Source organism: Hordeum vulgare, chromosome 7H, assembly GCF_904849725.1.
Source record: "Hordeum vulgare subsp. vulgare chromosome 7H, MorexV3_pseudomolecules_assembly, whole genome shotgun sequence".
NCBI classification, from domain to species: Eukaryota; Viridiplantae; Streptophyta; class Magnoliopsida; order Poales; family Poaceae; genus Hordeum; species Hordeum vulgare.
This window is the reverse complement of record NC_058524.1, coordinates 62,115,288-62,134,884: the sequence shown is the minus strand read 5'-3', so window position 1 is coordinate 62,134,884 and position 19,597 is coordinate 62,115,288. Positions and strand designations below refer to the sequence as shown.

The following is a 19,597-nucleotide window of genomic DNA, read 5'->3' as shown; positions in this document are numbered from 1 at the left end:
CATCACTAAAGCTCGCTAGCATTCGTCGGCCCACGCCAAGCAGTCGTGGTGCAGCTGCGCCAGCGTCCGCTGCTCCATGCTGCCGCCACTCTTGCCGTTCGACGCCTCCACCGCCATTGCCGCACCCTGGTCCACGCCGCCGTTGCCACCAGAATGCCCGTGGACAGGCGGGGGAGCGTCGGCGCCGGTGAGCTGCTGCACGACGGCGCGGAACTGGTCGGGTTGGACGAGGTACACCGCCGTGGCCGACCGGTCCCGGTGCCTCCAGTGCGGCCTCCTGGGCGGCTCCGCCGCGCCACCGACCTTGCCGCTGCTGTTGCCGTTGCTCTCCATTGGTTACTAGCTCGAGCTTGACAGATCGAGGGAGGGAGGAGGCCGGAGGTGGATGATGATGATGGAATAGTCGTGGAGCGGCGGGCGGGGTTTTATACTCGGTCAAGCGCGTCAAAAGGCGCAAGCGATAGAGTATTCGAGCCGAGCACGGCGAGCGGCGCGCCGGTCATCGGTGTGAGGCCGGGGCTAGGTAGGACTGACGACTACCTGGCGAGGTGGACGGGTGGTCAGCATGGCATCACGCCTCCACCTTCCACCGTGGTGGAAAAGGTACGGGGAAATTTTGTGTTTTGATCTAAACTTGAAAGAAAATTCAGATTTGATCTTTGTTTAAAAAAAATCAGATCTAATCTTTTTACGTGACGTCAACGTCTCTAGCATCTGGATTGCACGGACCATGGCGTCTGGCCCTCCTGACCACACACACAGGCGTCATGGACCCAGATGCCATGGGGCAGACACCATGGTCCCTGACGTCTCCCGTGCAACCCAGAGTCAGGGACGTTGGCGTCACGTAAAAAAAGTTAGATCTGATTTTTTTTAAACAGAGATTAAATCTGAATTTGCTTTGTCCAAAAGATCAAAACACAAAAGTTTACCAAAAGGTACGTAGGCTCTGATCAAAACACAAAAATTTACCAAAAGGTACATAGGCTCTGCTCGCACAGGACGAACTGCTGATGCCTCCGTCTGCGTCAGTGCCCCACCTTCCGGCCAGCGGAGATGCCATAGGCTCTACTGCTACTTCCTTGAGGACGAATCGTTGGTGCCTCGCGTCTGCGTCGCTATCTCGCATCCCTCACGTTTTTTTTCTTAACAGGTCTCAATAATTCTTCAAACTCCCGGGGCTCTCAAGGCACACGCAAAAATACGCGTATGACGGATTGTGAACGTGGGCAGGCCCTAGCGGTCAAGCTAGCAAAGCTTTAATAGTGTCATCTGCACGCCCTGGTTGACGTCATTATCAGGTCTGATGAAAAATGCTACTCCCTCCGCATTTGTATTATTTGTCCCTGCTTTAATACAATTTTAATATAAAGTCGTGCTAAACCGACGACAAGGAATATGAATAGGAGGGAGTACCTCTATTCCTAAACATAAGGCATTAATAGAAAGGTAAATATGAGAAAGCGCGTCCAATCATTTGGTGGTTTTGGTTATTTATCATACTTCATTCGTCCTAAATAAATGTATTAATCTTAGTATAACTTTATACTAAAGTTAGTATAAAGTTAAGAAACTTATTTTGGGATGGAGAGAGTAACATATAGCTCATTCAACTAATGGTCTCCTTGAGTATATTTCAGAGAATTTCAATGATGGCATGGCTCGCATAGGTGGTTGTGGACCCCTCAAAAATCTAAGGACATGGATTGGCTTTCAAGATTTTACATCTTTGGTTAAGTGATCATTGATCATATTGAGTCCATAGAAAAAGTCAATACTAATTAAATGTGATGAGGTATCGATGATGACTCAGTTGCTCAAGTGCTTAGAGAATTACCACCAATACCCTAAACCACACTCTCACATCAATCTGTTCAAGATTCAAATATTCAATTCGGTCCACCGAGTTACACCAAGACAGAGCCATAAGCCAAACCCTAGCATCTCAATGCCACCGAGACTGCGTTCGGTAAGACCGAAAAGCAGTGACCAACTTGTTGTTGCCAATTGAAGTCATTTCGGAATCTCCGAGATGAATCGATCGAAATCTCCAAGAAGTTGGATCTGCCTAAGGTATATTGAATCGGTCTCACCGAGTTGTTCCATTCGGTCGCACCGAAAAGCCAAAAGTTGAATCCTTTTGCACTAGTTAGTCCCACTGAGATTTTATTTTGGTGTCACCGGGTTTTGCACTAAAGTGGTAACGGCTGGATTTTCGTTCTGATGGCTCTCAGTGAGAGTACTCCTCCACCGCCTCCTACTCTCACTAAGAGCCATCAGAACGAAAGTACGCTTCCACAACTCATTTTCTGAGAGAGAACCACCTATTCATGTGTTGAGACCAAGACATTCCATTCCTACCGTATGATTCTTGATTTCTAGCATCCCCAAGTTGTTTTCCACCAAATCATTCTCTTTTACCAGGCCAAATTCTATAAAAGAGTAATTGAGTGTTGAGGAGACCATCTTTTGAAGCATAAGAGCAAGGAGTTCATCATCAACACAATATCTATTACCTTTTCGAGAGTGGTGTATCCTAGATTGGTTAGGTGTCGTTTCGAGCATCCAAATCATGTCAAGTTGAATCATTATAAGGGCAAGGGGATTGTCTACTTCGCAAAGATCTACCTGAGTGAGGCAAGTCCTTCGTGGACGTAACCTATGATGGCATAGACAATGTTGTTTCTTTGTGGACCCTTCGTGGGTGGAGCCCTGCATGGACTCGTGCAGTTGTTACCCTATATGGCTTGCAGTCTCCATCAATGTGGACGCACGACAGCATTACCTATCGGAACCACACCAAAAACACCGTGTCTTCATTGTGTTTGACTTCTTCGACACCTCCTTTACATTTGTATGCGGTGTCTCTATTTTCTGCTGCTCAACTCTTAGACTTGCATATGTAGGGTATTGCTTGACTTGATAAAATTGCTACACGTACTTTTAATCCTACAATATGGCGGCTCACCAGATCACCAAATTTAGTTTTGTTAATGGGTCTCATGGTGTTCCTCTTAATGATGTTTCAGCATGTGCGATGAAACTTGCAATAAATTATTGTATGTACATTTTAGTTAAGTAATATATGGGGATGGGTTTATAGAAAATGGCATTTTTGCAGTTCACTGAACTGCAAAGATGACATATATTTAGAAACAAAGATAGTACATATCAAAGGAGATCTAACAAATCTACAAAGCATCTACGACCTTAATTTAGGTGCCAAATAACATGCAAGTCATGTATGTTCCCCAAGGAGACCCCCTGGCGCAAACCCTGCGAGGTAGATCAATCGCTAAGATAAGGGGGAACTAGCGAACATTTTGGTTCACTACGAGAAAGCCCCCAGCACAAAATCCAACGACCAGACATGCCCTCCGTTAGGTCTCCCGAGCAACATTTCCTCCCTTTTTTTAGAGAAAAGGCTTGAACCTAGCCTGACTTTGAGTTAACAAAGCCATCAACCGACATGAATACAAAGGAATCACAGTACATAGAAATGAAATCAATGCAGAACAAGATACATAGTACTTTGAGAAATGACTCAAAGGATACAACAAATGTCATTCCATCGACCGCCGCAAAGCCAACACCGACAAACCAAACTAAGGCCTCGGAAGGAGGGAAACACCAAGCAAGTATTGTGCCACTGACTGTGATGAGAGGCCGAAACATGAACAACCACAAGGTTTGTTTTTGCTGCCGCAAAGGGCCACTGCCATTTCACCTAAGCTCGACAGGTGTCGCAATGGTGAATGACTCAGAGGTTTCATATAACCAAGACCAAGGAGCCCAAGATGCCATGAAACACAACAACAATATACCCACACAGCAAGAAGACCAACCACTAGAAGACCATGGTCGGCAGCAACAAGGCAGGGCACTGTCCGAGATTCATCCATCGAAGGCGCAAGACCATAAAGAAGGCCGAAGATGGACCAAGCCTTGCATCGATCATGGATTGGAATCGTCGGAGTCTAGGACTCCCACCAAACAGGGTACCACCAACGCTGAACTAGGAGAGACCGATCCCCTCGCATGGCACAAGTGGCCAGACACCACCCGTACCACCAGGTGTAGGATCCGAAGTATGTCTAGAGGGAGTGATTATACTACTTGACCAAATAAAACTTAGCCTTTTCCAATTTTAGTTGTGGGCAAGTTTTAGCAGTTGTAACAAGTCAAGCACAATCTACACATGCATATCTAAGAGTATTGCAGTGGAAAGTAAAGACATGCAAGTGTAAGTAGAGGGTAGGAAAAGGAAGATCAAACGCAAAGGTTGACACGGAGATTTTTGGCATGCTTCCGATAGGTGGTGCTATCATACGTCCACATTAGTGGAGACTTCAACCCACGGAGGGTAACAGCTGCGAGAGTCCATGGAGGGCTCCACCCACAAGGGGTCCATGAAGAAGCGGCCTTGTCTATTCCACCATGGCTTACCTCCACACAAGACTAGCCTCACTCAGGGTAGATCATCACGAAGTAGGCGATCTCCTTGCCCTTACAAACTTCTTGGTTCATCTCCACAACGCGAAGTAGGAGGCTTCCAAGCGACACCTAACCAATCTAGGAGGCACCACCCTCCAAAAGGTAATAGATGTGATAGAAAAATGAACTCCTTGCTCTTGTGCTTCAAAATATAGTCTCCTCAACACTCAGTCACTCTATCACAGATTTGGCATGGGTAGAAGAGATTGATTGGGCTGAAAGCAACTTGGGGAGGCTAGAGATCAAGTTTATAGTGGATGGATTGGAATATCTTGATCTCAACACATGAGTAGGTGGCTCTCTCTCAAAAAAATGGACATGACAAGTGTGTGTGTGTGTGTTATGAGTGCTTCCTTTGTGAATGAGAGGTGGTGGAGGGGTTTATATAGGCATCTCAAAAAATCCAACCGTTACAACATTATAGCCCAACTCGGTGACACCGACATGAATCTTGGTGTATTGAGTTACACTAAATGTGGCAACTTTCGAATTCTTGGCGAGACCGATATAGAAATCTCGGTGGAAGCGATATGGTGACCTAGGGCAGTCTCCAAATCTCGGTGAGACATATTTCAAAACTTGAAAATTGGGATTCTTGAAATCGACACACCAGAAAGTTGGTCACTGATTTTCGGTGGCACCAAAGTGAAAGTTGCTGGTACCGGGATTCTAGGGTTTGGCATAGGATCTATCTGTGGAAAAATTGGTAGGGCCGAGTCGAAATGTTGGCTTTGGACAAAACAATTTGTGGGAGAATGGTTGAGTATTTTTTGCGGCTATCTCTAAGGACTTGAGCAACCAATTCATCATAGATATCTCACCCCCCTTTAATAGTATTGGCTTTCCTATTGACTCAAAAGTGATTTCTCACAAATATAAATTGTAGAGTCTTCTTGCTTGAAGCTTGGCCAATCCTATTCCTTTCCTTGCATCAAGGGGCTTCTCCTCACAATCCTTTAGCCAATGCATCTTTGAATTTTTCTGAAATATACTTGGATAGAATCATTAGTTCAATGGCACATATGTTGTTATTAATTACCAAAACCACCTTAGGAGCAATTGTGCTTTCACCAAGCTACCACACCCGTCACCGCGCCATGGAAGTGGCAATGGCAAAAACATATTACAAAAAATGTTTGCCATGACATGTTTATATATGTATCACAACACTTGACATGGCATGGCAAAATAATATCTTAAAATTTTCCATGGAAACTATATAAATGTTGGAACAAAACTTAAGGTCATGTGGCAATAGCATATTAAAGTTTTCCATTGCTATTATATGGAAGTACTACAAAACTTAAAGCGTCCATGGCATAAATAAATCAGAAATTTTCCATGGCAAGTTTATAGCTAAAAGCAAGTAAAATACATAATGATGTAGGTGGCAAATTATTCTAGGAGGCAGAATTCATGGGAGAATAGTTTTTTGCACACTCAAATCATGACAACTACACTCCCTTTCGCAAAAGTGATTTTTTATATATCAGGTGTCGATTTTGATGGCATTGGCACAAGTGTTTTTTTTTTGCATAGAAATGTCTTTTCCTCACTTGTATTTTTTGCTTACCTTTTTGGCACAAATGGATTTTTAGTTTATAGAAGGGCCTTTTCTCATTTCTCTTTGTTTTTCGGTTGCTTTTTTTGGCACAATTGCCTTTTTGCTTGCCTCGCTGGTCCTATATCATGAAAATAACTTTTTTTGTAGAGTTATTTCCCATGGTCCAAAATAATTTACCAAAAATAATTCGAGAAAAAAATTGGGGGCGTGCATAGCTCCCGCCATAGGTAAAAAGTTATTTCCAATGTTTTTAAACTTTTTTGCCATGTGACAAAGTAGAACACATCAAAAAATCCATGCTTAATGAAAACCAAAATTCCTAATTTCTTCAAGTAACATTAATTTTTTCTTAAAAAATTATTGTGACCGTTACATAGATCCGCAAATTTGCCATGTTTTGGAAAAAATCCTAAACTTGCCATGGTGAAAACTTTACTAATTGTAAAATATTGCCATGATTTAGAAAAGAATAATTATCTAAATTTTCCATGTGACGAAGTAGAATGTTTATAAAATTGCAATCAATTAGAAAAAACTTAAACTTGCAATAGTGGGCATTATTTTTTGTTAAATTGCAATGATGTGCAACAAAATAATTATCTAAAAACGCCATGTGATGAAGTAGAAACATTTTTTTAAATTGCAATGATTTAGAAAAACTACTTGTCATGTGACTATTACATATTTCCATACAAGTTTCCATGTGATTATTACAGATTTCGACAAAAGTTGCCAAGAATGTTAAACTTGCAGGGGGGGGGCATTAAAATCTATTCTAAAATTTCCATGTTTGAGGATTGTTGAAACACATGATAGTTGTGGTTTATGCGAAATTCATCTCAAAATTTAGATGATGGAAATTATGGTGGAGAGACTTCCATGAGATGAGATTGGGAATGACTGCCAACCAGAGGATGGATATTGGAGAGGAGAGGATGGATATTGGAGAGGAGCAGTGTATGGAAAGAAAAAGTGATTGATGGATTGACTGATTGGTTACTTTTGCAGCAAAAGAATTGTGAACACAACTGATTTGTCGCTTGTTGTTTGATCGAGTTATGCATAGAGATATTAAGAAATTAGAGTATCAGAAATTAGGTCGGGGGGCATGAATGAATAGGGAGGTTGTCACGGGGTGGGGGAATAAACTCATCACCATTGCCACCAATTTCAATCTATAACACATTAGAAAAATATTGCATCCGCGTAAAAAAAAGTCACATCTTTTTTGTGCGGGGACGATACATGCCCGAGGCACCTTCACCATATCCTCGAAGGAGAGCCTAATTCACCGCTTGTTTGCAAACTCCATTCGTTGCATAAGTCATCTCACATAGAGTGGTTTCCTTCTCCCGCATCAATTGGGAGTCGAGTGTGGCACCCATGCTTCGTCCCTTTTTCTTCGATGGTATCATTGCTCGGAAAGATGGAAGAGGAAATGAGATCTCAGTTCTAGATAATAAAATTAGATCTAGGTATAGGCAAAGATTTGACTTAAAGGCAATTATCATTAATGGAATTTTGGAACTTCTCATCGACGCTCGCCGTCCTCGTCCATTAGTTGTCCTTTGTGCCCATGGCTGCCCTTCATGGATGGAAGGCTACCAACGGTGGAAAACTAGGTGAGACCTCTCTTGATAGGTCGTTAGTGGAGTATCATACGCTATGGAGAACATATCGAGATACACATATGACATATACGTGTTTTGCGATCATGGGATGAAATACCCATCAATGTGATTTGGCTTGAAAAAGATGAAATAACCATCATACACTCATCTCTATGAACGCACGCATACACCTTTTCCTTTTATGAACATATATGAGGGACTTAACCGGCATAGCATCTTGATATTTTACGAAGTTGCCACACGGGTCTCACGGTCTACGAAAACGTCTCCTACCATCAAACGAACATCGTCAGAAGCCTGAAATAATTTCAAAAATAATTCAAACACCAATGCTAAGTTTAAAACTTGGATCCAATGGACCGAAAATAACATTGTTCTCTTAGAGCAACTCTAGCAGACCCCGCATTCGTCCGGCCCGCAAAACGTGTTTGCAGTTCGCGTAAAACAGCTTTTGCGGGTTGGCCCGGGCTGGCACAGATGCAGACCCCCCAAACGGACCCGTAAAAGAGCATATTCGCAGAATATGCTTTGGTGGGGGAAGCGCGGGCTGAAATGTCCCCCACCAACCGATTTCGCTCATATGCGAGGCACCGCAACGTCGAGGTGGAAACCCGCGAATACGCGGGTTGGGGCCGAGACTTTGCCGTGCCCCGCAAAATATTTGCGGGCCGAGACAGGATGAGGGGTCTGATCGGACAGGTTTTTCCGCCCAGACCTGCATTTTGGCGGCTATTTTTGGTGTCGGGGCGGGATGCGGGGTTTGCTAGAGTTGCTCTTAACCATTGAACCACGTGTTGATTTGGTGTGCAGCCTGTGTTCACATCCTCATCTCTGTGTTTAATCATGTCTATCGTTTCCTCATCCAACGGTCCAAACTTCCTTTCGCTGGATATGTTTTCCACGCTCCATCGCGCGCAAAACCGAGGAACGGACAGGCACATTAGCGTGCACACCCACCGCCAAGTGGTCCCAACGCTGCCGGCTGGCCTACCAGACAGCGAGAGGGGCTTAAGCAGTATACCTCTCAGCAAAGACAATCAAATAGTTTAAGACAAGAAAGAGGTCAAACGGCTATCCACCACGGCCCCCTCGCAAATCCCAAAGGATTCCTCCATTTTCTTAGGACTTCCGCCCACGATCCATTTCCTTTTCTCAGCTCTGATGTTCGCAGGCCACTAGCATTCGCGTCTGGCTGCTCGATTCGGTGTTTTGTTTTTCTATTTCTGTGAAAGCAATCTGCCACCACTCCGCTGCAATCCGGTTCTTGCCCTTCCACGCGCACCAATTTCCCCCATTTCTTGCGCGGAAAGGCCCGGGCGGCCTTCGATTTGATGTTCTTGCCCAAACCCTGAGTTTTCCTGGGTTTTCTAAGGCTTTGGAAGCTTGTTAGGTCGACGGAGATGCGCCTAGTTCCCAGCCCCGATCGTTCAGCTGTCGCGCCGGCGCTCAGGATTCAAGAAACCCCGCCGAACCTGCCGTTCTTGCGCGACCAGGCCACAGATCCAGCTCGGAGCGGCTCGTCGAGAGCCAGTGCGGGATCCAAGCTCTAGCGCGCGATCTCCGAGCGGCGGCGCACCCATCGGAGATCTCGCGCGGGAGCGGGCAAGCCGACAAGAAGATGTCGCCTCAGCCGCCCCGCGACGACCTCCCCGGGGACAGGGGGGAGGCCAATGTGCTCATCGAGGAGGGTCCGGGGTCGCCGCCGGCCAAGGACGCGGGGGCGGGCGGCTGGGCGCTGTCCCCGGTGGCGTGGTTCCGGATGCTGGTCAGGGAGCTGCACTGGAGCTTCGTGCTCGGCGTGGTGGCCACCTACGGCATCAGCCAGGGGCTCGGCGGCGGCATCTCGCGCGTCGCCTCCGACTACTACTGGAAGGACGTGCAGAAGGTGCAGCCGTCGGCGGCGCAGGTGTACCACGGCGTCACCTCCATCCCGTGGCTGGTCAAGCCGGTCTGGGGCCTGCTCACCGACGTGCTCCCCGTCGCCGGCTACCGGCGCCGGCCCTACTTCGTCCTTGCAGGTGAGCAGCATACTGTTTTGGGCTTTTCGTTACACCTGTGTACTGATGAACTGTAAACTGATAGTATGGACTGAATTGTAGGCTTGTACGGAGTAGTAGTGTTTGACCATTTGGTGCTGGGGAAATACTGTGATTAGTGACTAGTGACGAACCAAATCGACAGCGTTGATTACGCCTGCGGCTCGGACAGGATAGGCATTTCTTTGCTGCTATGCATTATGCATCCGAATGATCATGTAGTGCACATTGTAGACTTGTGGTAGTGTCTAGTAGCATTTAGTGCTGGTGAAGTATAGTGATTAGTGACCAGTGACGAACCAAATCGATGGTGTCGATTATGCCTGTGGCTCAGATTGGACTGTCTTGCTGCTACGCACTATGGCACTATGCATCCGAATGATGACGAGCCACATCAGAAAGAAAAACAAACTTGTTTTGCCATTGGGATATCCATATTTCACTTCTGAATAACTGAATTGCATATAGGGAAATGCTAAATGTGAGCAGCATACTGTTTTGGGCTTTTCGTTACACCTGTGTACTGATGAACTGTAAACTGATAGTATGGACTGAATTGTAGGCTTGTACGGAGTAGTAGTGTTTGACCATTTGGTGCTGGGGAAATACTGTGATTAGTGACTAGTGACGAACCAAATCGACAGCGTTGATTACGCCTGCGGCTCGGACAGGATAGGCATTTCTTTGCTGCTATGCATTATGCATCCGAATGATCATGTAGTGCACATTGTAGACTTGTGGTAGTGTCTAGTAGCATTTAGTGCTGGTGAAGTATAGTGATTAGTGACCAGTGACGAACCAAATCGATGGTGTCGATTATGCCTGTGGCTCAGATTGGACTGTCTTGCTGCTACGCACTATGGCACTATGCATCCGAATGATGATGAGCCACATCAGAAAACAAACTTGTTTTGCTGTTGGGATATCAAAATTTTACTTCTGAATAACTGAATTGCATATAGGGAAATGCTAAATGTGACCAACAATTAGGAAAGAATCAATGGAGCTGTTTACTTGCATATATTCAAAGCAAAAAATACGGCATAAGCGAAATACATCAGTTATTCCCCGTACCAGTGTTATTTTTACTGCTGTTCTCTTGATTAAATGTAGCTATTATGTATTTGGTAACAGGCTATGGATTTTCTTTATTAATTTTGCCCCCTCCCTGTTTTCCGAGGAATACACAGGCATAATGGGAGTGATTGCCATGCTTATAGTCTCTCTCCACAGCAAGCTTCATGTGATGTTCGCATTGTTGGCATTGATGTCTGGGAGTGCAAGTGTAGCAATAGCTGATGTAACTATAGACGCCTGTGTGGCCGAAAACAGTCTAATACACCCTCATCTCGCGGCTGACATGATGAGCTTAAATGGCTTCTGTTCATCTGTTGGAGGACTTATTGGATTCTCAATAAGTGGTTTTCTTGTTCATGCAATTGGATCACAGGTGAGCATCACCAGCTCATAACACTCGATATTTTAGAGCTCTGTACTTCCCAATCATTGATCGTCTCTAATCAAATGAGCTAGATAACTTCCTCATAAATCCAACCCAGAGTATTTTATCCACATATACACTCTGGTTATGCGTATAGAATAAATACACCAAGCTTGTGCTCCTCTATTTTGTCGTGTAGAAAGTAGATTATCTATTATTACTACTTTGGATGGTACTGGTTTCTGAAATCTGATAGTAGATAAATCTTGTCTTTCTCAAGGGAACCCTTGGCATTTTAACTATACCTTCTGCCTTGGTAATTTTAGCTGGAATACTGCTAAAGGATGTCCATATCCCCAACTTCCCATACGGTCAGGTTAGTAGAATGTTTTCTTCGTGTTGTTTGTGATCAAATATAAGTAATTTGTTTGCATGCACTAATTTTTCTGTCTGAAACCACAAACTAGGCTCATAAGAAGTTTGTAGAAGCCAGTGGAAAAATGTTAATGACCTTAAAATGCCCTGAAGTATGGCGGCCATGTTTTTACATGTACATGTCGCTTGCTCTCAGTGTGGATATTCAAGAAGGAATGTTCTACTGGTACACAGATCCAAGTGCAGGGCCATCTTTCTCTGAGGTACACCTTACACCTATATACATTTTTGTGTTATATGATAATTTGTAATTTCTTTGGACCTTTGGCTCCTTTTTTCCATGACACTGCAGCTTGCTTGCAGTTAAATTCTTTTATACTTTTTTCCCCGGGGAAAATTCATCTGTAGTTGACATATCTGAAATGACACCGTGTGTTCCTTTTCACTTCATGTTATAGACTTCTCATAGTTTCGAAAATGTTATTTTGACTACAATATCTTTTCAAGATGTTTCCATATTTTCAAATTAACATATTTTGTAAAATTATGATATCAATAAATTACTTTTAAAGAAAAATCCAACATATATATTTGTATGCAATATAGATAGTTTTGAATATATTCCCGAACAAATGTTAGAAAGTTTCCTTCTTATTCTAAAGCATCAAATAAAAAAAAGGAGAAATGTGGGTACATCTGATGCAAATATAGCATTTCTACTTTTGGGAATTTACCATCTTTGACCCATGACCGAAATAATACTTTCTTCTACTTCACCAGGGATTCATTGGGTTTTTCTTCGCAATTGGTTCGGTGGGATCTCTTGTTGGAGTTATACTTTATCAAAATATTCTTAGGGACCACTCTTTTCGCAGCGTCCTTTGTTCAAGTCAGTTGCTACTAAGCCTGTCAGGAATGCTTGATCTGATTTTGGTACTTCGTCTAAATCTAAAAATTGGGATACCTGATTACTACTTCGCTGTGATTGACGAGGGGGTCGCCAAAATGATCAACCGCATTAAGTGGATGCCTCTTTTGGTGCTCAGCTCAAAGCTTTGCCCACCTGGCATCGAGGGCACATTCTTCGCGCTGCTCATGTCCATTGACAATATTGGCGTGCTGTCGGCATCATGGATCGGTGGGCTACTCCTTCATTTGTTAAGGATCACAAGAACAGAATTCAAAAACCTCTGGGCCGCGATCTTGATCCGAAATGTGATGAGGCTATTACCGTTGGCACTGCTATTCTTGGTGCCAAGAAGTGACCCGAATTCTAACATACTTCCTGCTGATTTGCTGGCTTTGGATGATGATGCTGAGGCTCGCCAGGTAGAGAACGTTGAGCTTACCTCTCTTACCGTTGACAAGAATCCAAGCACCGATGGTTCGCTCCAGGAATGCAAAAATCAGGAGCATCTTGATGTAGGACAAGATGACGACGAGGCTTCCTTACTTGCCAACAGGGGTTGATGGACCATATACATTACACAGACATATAGTTGAAAAAGATCACAAAAATAGCATTATGTTGTTTCTAGTTGTTCATGTTGTTGTATTCATTCGTTTTACATCAGGGTAGAAAATCATGAAATGTCAGATAGCACGGATACTTCGAAGTTTGATATTGATTTCTTCTTTAGGCCGTGCTTGGATTGGATGTATTTCAATACGGAGGTGTATAACTTACACCTGTAATTTACTGTCCGTTGTGCAAATTTCAGTCGGAAGTGAAATGATGGCCATAGGTGTGTATTTTTTACAAGTGTATTTGAAAATGATGGCCATAGGTGTGTATTTTTTACAAGTGTATTTGAAAGAGGAACGGTGATCCAAACATGGCCTTACTTATTTTTTACAAGTGTATTTGAAAAAGAAACGGTGATCCAAACATGGCCTTACTTCCAGTGTCAGTGTATTATTTGATTTTGACTCAAGTTGCATGTGACGTGTCTATTTCCCTTCCTTTTTACCTTGCTTAACCTGGCTAATTCACACTTCATGATCTACATGATTTCGACGAGCCGTGGCGGGGAGCGGGGCGCACGGCGGCGGCCCTCCGTAGGCGGTGGCGGGCGCTGGGCTAGCGGCAGTGCTCCGGCGTGTGCAGGCGGTGGTGGCCCCTGTGCGCGGTCGGCGGCTCCCTCCTTGACCCGGACGGCGCGGGGGTGGCGGCGGCTGCTGGGGCTTTCGGTTTTTGATGTTAGGCTTAGGTAAGTGGTCTGGGTATGTGGCCCAGCTAGCACCCCTTCATCATATGGATAGGAGTAGCGACAGATGTTGCAAAGATGACGGATTAAGACATATTATTGTAACACTTTGTAAGGTCTTCGAGAATAAACAATAAAATGGCCGCATGAATCTCCCAGATGCAGAGGCCGAGGGTCATCTTTCTTTTTTTCTTAAAAAAAAAGCTCTCAAAGGTCTGAAATAATGCCACGCCATGTACAGATGCAGCGGATCAGACCTCTCCGCAACTCATTTTCATCAGCAGATGAAGGAGAACGATATGGAAATAGCGATGTTGCTGCTAGGTGCAATGGTCAATGCTAGCAGCGATGGTTTCATTCTTGGAAGCAACAATTTTAAATGCAATCATTCTGGATTATTAGTGAACCCTTTGCGAGTCACAAGACGAATTATACCTCACAAATCTCATGAGAACAAGTACAATAAGGTACAGTCAGTAGGCTGTAAGTGTTAAAATACTATATTTTTGCTGAGTTGGATGAGAGAGAAGAGGAGAGAGAAGAGAAGCGGGCTCTTCATGAAGAGCCAGCTCTAGCACGTGCTCCTAGGTGTTTTGTGAGAATGAAAGGTGGGTCATATATGATAAAAGTAGTACCCTTTTATAACTACCTATTGTACAAGCTAGCTATAAGATGGGTTATAAGACTGTTTATAACCGGCAGTTGGCTATACTATTAACCATGCTCTGAGGTCGAAAAGTTAACTTTTTTTTGAAAAGGACAAAAGCTTTGCCACATTCATTAATTAAGAGAGAGTTAAGTTTTGTACATGCCCAAAGGCCACACCACCGGGAGACAAGAGCCTACTCTCCCGGCATTAAATTATCCGAACCCTTGGCATCCGTTTTAACCCAAGTAGAAGTCTCCTCGTAGATTTTATAAAAGATGTATTCGGAAGTCGTGAATTTGTTGTTGAAGACCCTCGCGTTGCACTCATTTTAAAGTTCTCATGCGACTCGCATAGCAAGAGGTGTCATACCCTTGCGATTGACCCGATTTTCATTCATGAAGTGTTCCCACCCTACAAAGACATTTTCTGATTCCCATCCAAGTGCTATGGTCAAAGCACTAGTGACCAAGCCAATCACGGATGGAACCCCAGATTTGAAGGGAGAATCAACACTCGAGAAATAAATGTGCAACTGACTCCATGGCAATGCTAGAGAGAGGGCATAACCCACAACTGGGCCATCCTCACTTCGCCAATCGACTTTGGTGTCCTTGAATATGGCTTTGGGGTGCCTTGGGCATCCCCAAGCTTAGGCTTTTGCCACTCCTTGTTCCTTAGTCCATCCGAACTTTATCTAAAACTTGAAAACTTCACAACACAAAACTTAATGAAAATTCGTGAGATGGGTTAGTATAATAAAGACAAATCATTCATTTTTCTACTGTCAAGACAAGATTCATAAATGTTCCCACACAATTCCTACTGTATCTTATCATGCCTTATTGTTTTTGTGTGTTCACATGATTAAGCTACTGTATTAATCATGTTTTATTGCCTTAGTTTCAATAAAGTGCCAAGTAAAGCCTTTATGATTAGTTTGGGTGATAGTTGTTTGATCGTGCTGAAAAAGACAGAAACTTTACGCTCATGAAATTATTTTTCATTCCTATCTAGAGAGAGATATTGAGCGGATTCTTTTTGCTGCTGATTGATATACAAATTGCCTTAATTGTCATAATTTTTTCAGAATTTTTGGAGGTGCAGAAGTATGGTTATTGTTCAGATCATTACATACTGTTATGTTCTTCACACATTCTGTTTTCAATGCATAGTTTGCTTGTTTTAGTGTTTCCATAGGTTATACTCCCTCCGTCCCAAAATAAGTGTCTTAAGCTTAGTACAACTTTGTACTAGCTCTAGTACAAAGTTGAGACAGTTATTTTGGGACGGAGGAAGTATTAAGTGATATAAATTGTGGAAATGATAAGATACAGTAGGAATTTTGTTTAAGCACTTTTCTTTAAGCACTTTTCTTTAATGCCTTTCAAGCTAGGCATGATGATTTCAATCATGCTCACATAAAAGATAAGGAATAAAAAATAATGGAAGCATCATGAAACATATGACTAGCACATTTAAGTCTAACCCACTTCCTATGCATAGGAATTTTGTTATCAAATAATTTATTAGAGCAAGAATCAACTAGCATAGGAAGATAAAACAAGCATGACTTTAAAAGTTTCAACACATGAAGAGGAAGCTTGATATTATTGCAATATGTAGAAGCATATGATCCTCTCTCATAATAATTTTCGGTAGCATCATGAATGAATTCAACAATATAACCAGCACCTAAAGCATTCTTTTCATGATCTACAAGCATAGAAATTTTACTACTCTCCACATAAGGAAATTTATTCTCATCAATAGTAGTGGGAGTATCGTAAAAGACTTGAACACTACGAATTGTCTCCACATTAAAAGAGTAATGTTCAGTAAGAGGGTACTCATAATTTTGACAAGTTTTATCATCCCTCTTCTTTATAGCATAAGTATCATCACAATAATCATCATAGATAGGGGGCATGCTTTCATCATAATAATTTTGATCATTCAAAGTGGGGGAACTAAAAAGATCATCTTCATCAAACATAGCATCCCCAAGCTTGTGGCTTTGCATATCATTAGCATCATGGGTATTCAAAGAATTCGTACTAACAACATTGGAATCATGCTCATCATTCACATATTTTATGCCAAGCATTCTATGTAATTCTTCTTCTAGCACTTGAGCACAATTTTCCTTCCCATCATTTTCACGAAAGACATTAAAAAGATGAAGCATAATCCGGCAATGGACCCCGAGATCCTTGAGAGATCCCATCGACAAATCGCCATCTATATGGCGGGGTCGGCACAGCCTCAGCAAAATCCGGCCGGAACAACGAGACCGGTGGGACGTCCAAACCCCCAGCACAAACCATGGCGGAGTTAGCGGCGAAGGTCACCAGCCTTATGGCAACCGCCGTCACGTCCGAGAATCAGGAGTCTATCAACGCCGAACTAGCAAAGCTGCGGGAGGCGATGGCCAAGGCGCAGTGGGACATGGAAGCAGAAGCCGCCAGGGTAGAAAGCAGCAGGCTGCGATCGCAGCAGAGACGGAGCAGTTGAACACCGAAGGCTGGCGGCTTGAGAGGCAGCAGCACGCGTCCGACGCCGTTCACCAAAGAAGGCACCACAGACGTATCCAGGCCGACTTACATCCAACTCGCCTTTTCGACACCCCGCGCACCCCCGGGGCGGGTCTTGATCGACCTTTACAAACTATTCCGAGGGGAGGTCCGGTTCCACCGCCCAATCCACCGCTGCCTCAACCAATGGATGCCCATGCAATTCGGTTCCAGACGCCACGGGGTCACTTCTCGAATCCCGTGGACAATGTGCTGGTGGCAACCCGCCACCTGGAGTCCCTTCCGATTTACGGAAACTCCCCGGTCGAGATAGAGGCCAAAAACACCATCGAGATGCTAAAGACGGTCGTGGTCCAGCACGCGCAGTACTCTCATAGCCTCGATCGGCTGCACTCCACGCCTCAGGCGAGCCACACCAGAAGTCGCCACGAGGACTTACCCGCGGTAACCAGCGGGCCACGTCGATTCCCTCAACATAACCCGCTCTGGATGCCCGACACACGAGCTCAAGATATCGTGGACGCGGCACGAGCTACGCATCAGATAGAAACAGCAGCCGCGACGGGTTAGGTCTACCCGGCTTACACCTCAACACCTCCCGCGCCCCTGGGCACCGGAGGCAAGCACATCGGAGTATCGTGTCTTGCACCGGTTCTGCGCAATGAGTGAATGCCAAAGGATTTCAAAGGGCCCCGGAAGGTCCCCAATTACTCACCAGATCTCGAACTAGGGTCATGGATCGGGAGTTACGAACTCGCGATGGACATGCTCGATGTAAATGAGGCGGTTTGCGCCAAGTATTTCACTATGATGCTCGAAGGGACGGCACGTGCGTGGTTGAAAAACTTACCACCCAACTCCATCAACACCTGGGCAGAGCTAAAAGAGCGCTTTATCAAGAATTTCAAAGGGACTTGCAAACGCCTGATGACCATCGTCGACCTGCAGCACTGCGTTCAGCGGTCGGATGAGTCGGCCCACCATTGGACTCGGCGAGTCGCGGAAGTTATTCATTCATCACAAGGCATCTCGGCGGCTCAGGCAGTGTTGATCCTGGAGAAGAACTGCCATTACGAACCTTTGGTACTAAAGCTAGGGCAACTTAAGCGGAAAGTACAAGACATGGGTGAATTAATGGATACCCTCACTAGGTATGCTGAGTCGGACGACACCAAGGATCCTGGGGAGGACGACGACAAAGTTAGCACCGCCAGGAAGGGCGAGTTACACAAGGGCCATTCTCACTTTCAGGGTCGGGGCAACCACCACTCTGGTGGGCACGGTAAAAGGAGACAACATGAAGGTCCTACAGATTTTGTCGCCAATACTAATACCGGCAACGGAAACCCGCGCCAGAAGAAGCGGGGCTTCAGTGGGAAGAAACCGCGCAATTATCACAAAATGCTCAAAGGCCCTTGTCCACAGCATGCCACGGCGGAGGGACCGGCGACTCACTCCTGGGAGGATTGCTACGTGATGCAGGAATTCCGGGCCGAGGCGCTTAGAAGAGGTCAGGGTAGTGAACAGGGATAGCGACAGGAACAACCCGGCACATCCGGGTCACGCCAGGTCCCGTTCGGCGGTTTTCCTAACCCGGGACCACAGGGCGGATCACAGTCCAATGCTGGGCAGTACCTAGTTCACAATCAGCAGTACCACCCGCTGGGAGTGTTCCAACAACCCCCCCCCCGGCGCAAGGAGATCCCCAGCGACAGGAAGATCGTGGCGAGTCTTAGAATAACCCCAAGCAATTAAACAGCGGGCAGTATCACATCTTCACCACCAGCACCTGCAAGCGGGATCATAAGGTGAAGCATAGAACCTTCAGCATAGTTGAGCCGGCGCTCCCTCGATACCTTCACTTGTCTGAACAGCCCATAACCTGGAGCAGGGAAGACCATCCACCCCGAGTAGACAACCCTGGCGACTTGGCTTTGGTCGTGGCTCCCCAAGTCGGATGGTACATCCTTTCCAAGGTCCTCATGGATGGAGGCAGCAGCATCAACATCTTATACTTCGATACCTTCCGACGGATGAACCTCTTGGAGAAAGACTTGATGCCATCGTCCAGGGTCTTCCATGGCATCGTCCCCGATAAGTCGGCATACCCAATTGGGCGGATTAAACTTAACGTGGCCTTTGGCACATAATCCAATTACAGGAGCGAGTCTCTCTTGTTCGAGGTGGTCCAAATCAAGAGCCCCTACCATGCGTTGTTTGGACGGCCGGCGTACGCCAGATTCATGGCTCGCCCATGCTATGTCTATCTCAAACTCAAGATGCCTGGCCCTAAGGGTCCTATTACCATCAGCGGAGATAGGAAGATAGCTCAAGAATGTGAAGAAGGAGACGCTGCTTACGCCGAGTCGGCTTGCGTGGCCGAAGAGCTCAAATTTCACCAAGCTAATGTTGACCCGACAAATATGACGCCGCTCAAGAGGCCAACCATCGATTCTGAGCCGCCCCTCAAGTTTAAGCCGACGGACGATACTGGTGTCTACTACGCAACCTTCTCCTTGTAGACGTTGTTGGGCCTCCAAGTGCAGAGGTTTGTAGGACAGTAGCAATTTTCCCTCAAGTGGGTGACCTAAGGTTTACCAATCCGCGGGAGGCATAGGATGAAGACGGTCTCTCTCAAGCAACCCTGCAACCAAATAACAAAGAGTCTC

At 45.1% G+C, this 19,597-nt stretch overlaps 1 protein-coding gene across 1 annotated transcript; it reads left to right on the top strand.

Annotated features, from left to right (window-relative positions):
• The first annotated feature begins 8,929 nt into the window (after positions 1-8,929).
• On the top strand, positions 8,930-13,274 carry LOC123409111 (probable folate-biopterin transporter 2). The gene is made up of 6 exons (XM_045102094.1): positions 8,930-8,999; positions 9,080-9,707; positions 10,916-11,175; positions 11,447-11,542; positions 11,634-11,804; positions 12,322-13,274. Exons 2-6 carry the CDS (start codon positions 9,308-9,310, stop codon positions 13,009-13,011), a joined length of 1,617 nt encoding a protein of 538 aa, XP_044958029.1. The 5' UTR covers positions 8,930-8,999; positions 9,080-9,307; the 3' UTR covers positions 13,012-13,274.
• Positions 13,275-19,597: the final 6,323 nt, after the last annotated feature.

Coding starts and splice junctions, on each gene's coding strand:
- LOC123409111 (XM_045102094.1), top strand. CDS start 9,308: ATGTCGCCTCAGCCGCCCCGCGACGACCTCCCCGGGGACAGGGGGGAG. Junction 9,708..10,915: donor GCCCTACTTCGTCCTTGCAG/GTGAGCAGCATA, acceptor AGGAATACACAG/GCATAATGGGAGTGATTGCC. Junction 11,543..11,633: donor CCAACTTCCCATACGGTCAG/GTTAGTAGAATG, acceptor ACCACAAACTAG/GCTCATAAGAAGTTTGTAGA.